General features: G+C 34.0%; 2 protein-coding genes across 2 annotated transcripts; both read right to left on the reverse strand.

Annotated features, from left to right (window-relative positions):
• Nucleotides 1–1,291: 1,291 nt before the first annotated feature.
• LOC112510859 (MDIS1-interacting receptor like kinase 2-like) lies at nt 1,292–2,661 on the reverse strand. The gene is made up of 2 exons (XM_025116208.1): nt 1,683–2,661; nt 1,292–1,581 (listed from the first exon to the last, which is right to left on the reverse strand). Exons 1-2 carry the CDS (start codon nt 2,590–2,592, stop codon nt 1,292–1,294), a joined length of 1,200 nt encoding a protein of 399 aa, XP_024971976.1. The 5' UTR covers nt 2,593–2,661.
• A 172-nt stretch (nt 2,662–2,833) lies between these two features.
• LOC112510860 (MDIS1-interacting receptor like kinase 2-like) lies at nt 2,834–4,491 on the reverse strand. The gene is made up of 2 exons (XM_025116209.1): nt 3,042–4,491; nt 2,834–2,964 (listed from the first exon to the last, which is right to left on the reverse strand). The coding sequence occupies exons 1-2, from the start codon at nt 4,489–4,491 to the stop codon at nt 2,834–2,836; spliced, it is 1,581 nt and encodes a 526-aa protein (XP_024971977.1).
• Between the last annotated feature and the right edge of the window lie 1,857 nt (nt 4,492–6,348).

Raw genomic sequence — 6,348 nt, forward strand, 5'->3', positions numbered from 1 at the left:
ATGGAAAGTGATAATGGTAAGTTGGCTTTATAGTTGGTGTGGCATTAGAATAAGTTGCTCTGTCACAAATGTGCCCAAACTTCATACATTTAATTCTTATACCTATATTTCATTTTAACATTTTATTATATAAAGAGTTATAAAAGTAAATTTGTAATATCTTATTTAATTTTRCTTTGCTTAAACCCTAGACTCTAGTTGTTGTCTTGTTGATGTTATTGGAAAACATTTACAGACTCAGTTAAAAAAACCAAAAGAATCCCTTAATCTAATGGAATAAAATTCTACTATAAACATATTAGACTCACGCCTAAGACGTAGTCTTGTCTCTTTTTATTTGAAAGGTGGATTCAATTTGAAGAAAAAAAATGTATTTCATTTCTCAAATCGACATAATTGACTCTTTCTCAAGTCGGACCACATTGACTTTTCCACAAGGTCAAACCATGACTTTGTGAGCTTTTGATCCATCTTAAAGATGAACCCACAAGATGGTGAACCCGCTCAGCAAATTTCCTGGGTCCGCCAATGAGTGTRCATAGTAAATTTGCAAGAAAGGTGACACACCCACTATAACAAAATCGGGTTTATATGGCACTCCCAATTTCTAAGGGTATTAATAGACCTATTTATAAGACTTAGTTTATAGAACCAAAAAAATAAAGCGTCCTATCTAAAGGCGTTGTAATAAGTTTATATGACRTTTTTTGATGTCGTAATAAGTTTTTTAAGACACTTTTAATATAAATCGTCTCATTAGCAACTTTATAAGACACTATATAAAAAACTGYCATATAAAAACAAATGTCCTATAAACAATTGAGTTTATAGGACACTTTCTCAAAAGTGTCCTATAAAGTTGCTAATGCGACACTTTGTATTAAAAATGTCCTAAAAAACTTGTTAAGACGCCCAAAAGCGTCGTATAAACTTATTACAATATCTTTAGATATGACGCTTTATACTTTGATCCTATAAATTAAGTCYTATAAAGCGATCTACTGAAACGCTTAAAGATTGAGGGTATCCCATAAACCCAATTTTGTTGTAGTAGTGACACAACGTTTATTGTTACGATGGATTTAAATCTACAATTATTTGTTATAATTTTAACGAAAACTTTTGTTGTTGATGATTAATACCATTATAAAAGTAACATTAATCARAATAAATGTCAAATCTTAACCACAATATTCACATAAACCTTTGGGGGAAAAGAGCTTTATGGATAGAATACTACATAAGTTRWAACACTTRCAYCTGATACTCATAAATATTCTACAGTTAGGCATTAATTACAATATGTTGAAATCTTTTGGGAAACATCATGCATYGTAGGCCTCTTTTCAGGGTTGGCATTCAAGCATGCTATTGCCAACATGATAATGGCTATCAGCACCTCCTTCATTTCTAGCAAAGGTGAGGAAAGACGATGATCCACAAAGTCTTTTAACTTCATCTTCTCATATGAGAGAGAGGTAACGATATCACCCGGATGCTCGCCTTTGATCACTTCAAGCGTAAGTACCCCGAAGCTATATACGTCACACTTTGTAGTCACTTTCATCGTATAAGCAAGTTCTGAAAGAAAAAATGAAGTGTATTTGTGGCAAGTTCTTGAGTATATATATATATATATATATATATATATGTATCCAAAAACAGAAGGAAGAATTTGTAACCTGGTGCAAGGTATCCAAATGTTCCGGCAGGAGCACTCTCGTTCGATGAATTTGGATACAAAATCTTGGATGTRCCGAAGTCTGAAATGCAAGCCTCGTTGTCTAAGTCGAGGAGAATRTTTTTGCTTGATATGTCTCGATGAACTATAGGGGTTGAGCAATCATGATGCATATATGATAAAGCATGAGCCACACCTTTGATTATATTCACTCTCTTGGTCCAATCCAATGTTCTTGCAACTTCGTTTCTCAAGATTTCGAATAGATTACCTCTTTCTAGGTACTCATAAACTAAAAATGAGTGTCTTTTATGTGAACAATACCCGTACAGCTTCACAATGTTCCGGTGCCTTATTTCAGTCAACGCCTTCACCTCGTTTAGAAAACTATCGCGATCAACCATATCGGCTGATGAATGAAGTTTCTTTACAGCAACGGTCTCGTTTGATGCCAACTTTGCTTTGTACACACTTCCACATCTCCCCTTTCCAATACAAAATGCTTCATTGAACTCTTGTGTCACCTTTAGGATTTCATCATATTTTCCCTTTCCATTGAAAGCCCATATGGAAAAGAATTCCATGTCATGCTCCTCTACCCGTTGGTTTTTCGATGACATYCTCTTYCTTCGATGAGAATAGATGACCATTCCAACGAATATACCAAGTAAAAGTGCTCCGAGAAGAGGAAGTGAAACAATGAGTGCAAGTTTCCGGCCCTTTCTTGTATTACGCCCTTCCGCTATCAAATCATTGTCGCATTGTTGTAAMCCSGTAATGTTACCACATAAACCTTGGTTCCCTTGTAAGCCTTGTAGCGAAATATTCAWAAAGCCTTTGCTATTAGGAATGGGACCTTGCAAGCGATTGTAGGATATGTCAATGCTCCACAAAGCGTTCATTGCTTCCATGGACTTTGGGATAGAGCCAGATAGTTGATTGTGAGAGAGATTTAGCTTCTCCAAACTACTCAAACTTSCTATTTGTGTTGGTATTGTTGATGTGAGTGAATTGTTGCTTAGATCAAGATCTGACAAGTGAAACAATCGACCTAATTGGATTGGAATTTCATGAACAAATCTGTTGTCCCCCAAGTACAACTGAAAGAGATTTAAACARTTCCCCAAAGTGTAAGGGATGGACCCATCGAAATTATTCTTCGACACGTCCAAGAGAGAGAGCTCCGTAAGTGATCCGAGTTCTAGGGGTAGGGCACCCGAAAGCTGGTTGTCTCGCAAAACCAGCGTTGCCAAACGATTCATCCTTCCGAACTCCATTGGGATCTTTCCAACCAGATGATTAAATGAAAGATTAAGCATAACWATTTGAGTAGAATTGCCAAGTGATGGAGGTAAGCTACCACTGATATTATTTCCTCCAACATGCAATGATGTTAGATTCTTGCACTTGCTCCAACTGTCAGAAAGTTCCCCATAMACCTTATTGTCACCGAGACTGATGAACTGAAGGTGAGGGTAGACACCAAATATTTCTGAAACATTTCCAGTGAGCTGGTTTCCATCTAATCGTACTCTAATTAGCGTTGAACAATTGAACAAGCTCCTGGGCATTGTTCCCGTCAACTTATTACGACTTGCAAGCAACAACTGTAATCTCCCTCCATTACATATTGTATCAGGTAAAGAACCTGAAAWTCTGTTTTCTGAAAGTTCTACTACAACCAACTTGAGATTTCCTAACTCTTCAGGAAGAGAACCAGAAAACTGGTTATTTCTAAGATGGAAACTCTCTAATTGTAGAAGGTTGCCAATTGACTTCGGAACGGAACCATTGAGCTGATTGTTACTTATTTGCAGATTGACWAGGGATGACATGTTTCCCAGATCTTCAGGAATGGGACCAGAAAGATTGTTGGAATAGAGACGCAGAAAGATAAGGGATTGAAGACGACACAGAGAATTCGGGATTGAACCCGTGAGACTATTGTTGTAAAGGTTTAGCAATTSAAGTGAACTCAAAACACCTATTTCTGGAGGAATAGAACCGTTTATCYGATTGYTAAACAGATTCAGTMTGATCAACTTGTTAAGCTTTCCAAGAGTGTCTGGAATAGGCCCKGTTAACAGGTTGTTCTCCAAATGAAGCCCAGTTAAATTTGTGAGGTTTCCTAACTCATAAGGAATGGAACCAAAGAGTTCGTTATCGTTGAGAAATAGATAACTAAGGTTGGTCAAGTTRCCCAGACAGAAAGGGATTTCACCACTAAGAGTATTCCCATACAAAGCAAGCCCAGAAAGAGACTTCATACGGCATATCTGGTGTGGRATTGAACCATTCAAGTACTGGTTATCAAACAAGTGAAGTGTCTCGAGATTCTCCAAGAGCCCAATTTCTGGAGGGATGATACTGGAAAACTGATTTCCGCTAAAATCAAGATAAACCAGTTTTGACAGGTTACTGATCCCWGGTGGGATGACCCCAGAAAAGTTGTTGAAACTTAGTTCGAAATGTGTGAGGTTGGGAAATGATGGAAACGAGAAGGTATTCAGTGTACCTGTTAAACTTGAAGATGAGAGGTTCAATCTCGTTATGCTTCCATCAGAATTGCAAGAAACACCGTACCAATAGCAAGGAGACGTAGATTGCATCGTTGGAGTCGAAGAACGGTTTTGAGTACTGTTTGGAAGAGAAGACATCCATGAAGGTAATACGGAGATGTTATTTTGCTGTTGCAGGCTTTCTTTCCATTTAAGAAGAGCAGTGACTTCACCATCAGAACCATAAGCAACAATTGGAGAAAGAGAGATTGTAGCAAGTACAAGAAGACATAACTGCATGAAAATGGCCATCTCCATATGTAAAGGTTCGTTCTTGTTGTGTTTTGATGTCTAAGACGAAAGTGTCAAAACAGTTCCGATTTATACAACCAATGGAGGAGTAGAAAAAGAAAATGCATAATACTTAGTTCATACAAACGTAATAATGATACTTTGATACATTAAAATATTCTGCTAACTTTGAATATGTTATTTTTCTATTCTTAATTTCTTTTTTTGTTATCCACCATTTGATACAACTTATTCATACTTCTTACGTATATCACATTTAGTTAATTTTCTGAATTTTCATATATATATATTCACATTTACTGAAGATATATACGAATGAGTTATATAGAGATTTGAATATATTGAAAATATGTGTATATGAATAGCATACGTGGTAGTGTAATTGTCTAATGTATATATTAATAGAAATTCGACAATCATATTAAATCCAATAAATAAAAGGATATCGGGTTGGGTTGGGTTCAAATAATAGTATTTCAATATCAACCCAATACCTACGATTTGAAAATTTTAAGGAAAATTGCACCAAAATGGAACCAACTTTCACTTAATTCCTATTTTGGGGAACCAACTTTTAAAATCATCATTTTGGGGAACCAACTTTTACCTAATTTCTATTTTGGGGAACCAACTTTCAAAATCGTCATTTTGAGAAACCAACTTGCACCTGATTCCTATTTTGAGGAACCAACTTGAAAAATAATTATAGAAAAATAACTGAAATTCGTTTTTTTCCAAAAATTAATGCAATAAAATCTATTTTTCATTTCAAATCTCGTTTTTTTAATTCAGATATTAAATTGAACATTTTAAGAAAAAAATCTAAATTACCACAATAAAAATTGATTTTTACTAATGCAAAAAATCAGTTTAATAGAAAAAAATTAATTGATGCAATAAAAAATAAATATTAAATATCACATTCAAGATTTTTATATCTAACCAATCTGTATCAATTAATTTTTTTCTATTAAATTAATTTTTTTGCATTAGTAAAAAAACAATTTTTATTGTAGTAATTTGATTTTTTTTTAAATGTCCAATTTGATATATGAATTAAAAAGAAACGAGATTTGAAATGAAAAATAAATTTTATTGCATTATTTTTTGGAAAGAAAACGAATTTTAGTTATTTTTCTATAATTATTTTGCAAGTTGGTTCCCCAAAATAGGAATCGGGTGCAAGTTGGTTCCCTAAAATGGCGATTTTGAAAGTTGGTTCCTCAAAATAGGAATCAGGTGCAAGTTGGTTCCCCAAAATGACGATTTTGAAAGTTGGTTCCCCAAAATAGGAATCAGGTGCAAGTTGGTTCCCCAAAATGACGATTTTGAAAGTTGGTTCCCCAAAATAGGAATTAGGTAAAAGTTGGTTCCATTTTGGTGCAATTTTCCCTACAACTCAATTAGACATTGAGTTGCTTCAGGTTGAATTATTTCGGGTTGGGTTAGATTGGTCGGGTTTTTAAGCATCCCTAACTATGACCTATTAACATATTTAAAAATAGTTGTATATAGCAATTAATTTGTAGTTTTAAGCTAATGTATTTTATAACTTATTTCTAAATAACCAACAGATATATACATACATATATATAGCAATGATCAAATGCAAACCACTTAATTTGTACAAGCCGTGCAAACCACCCTCATTCATCGATTTCATTGTTTAATCTTATGAAATTTTTTCATGAAATTGTTTAATCTTATGAAATTGTTTCATATAATACTTTTTTTGATKAAGTTGTTTCATATATGGTTATGAAATTGTTTCATATAATACTTAATGAAATTTTAATGAAACAGTTTCATGTATTTCTCTAAACTTAAAATAATGAAGATGATAATATTCATGATTAA

The sequence above is a fragment of the Cynara cardunculus genome (assembly GCF_001531365.2).
Source record: "Cynara cardunculus var. scolymus isolate 2C chromosome LG 4, CcrdV1, whole genome shotgun sequence".
In the NCBI taxonomy this organism is placed as follows: Eukaryota; Viridiplantae; Streptophyta; class Magnoliopsida; order Asterales; family Asteraceae; genus Cynara; species Cynara cardunculus.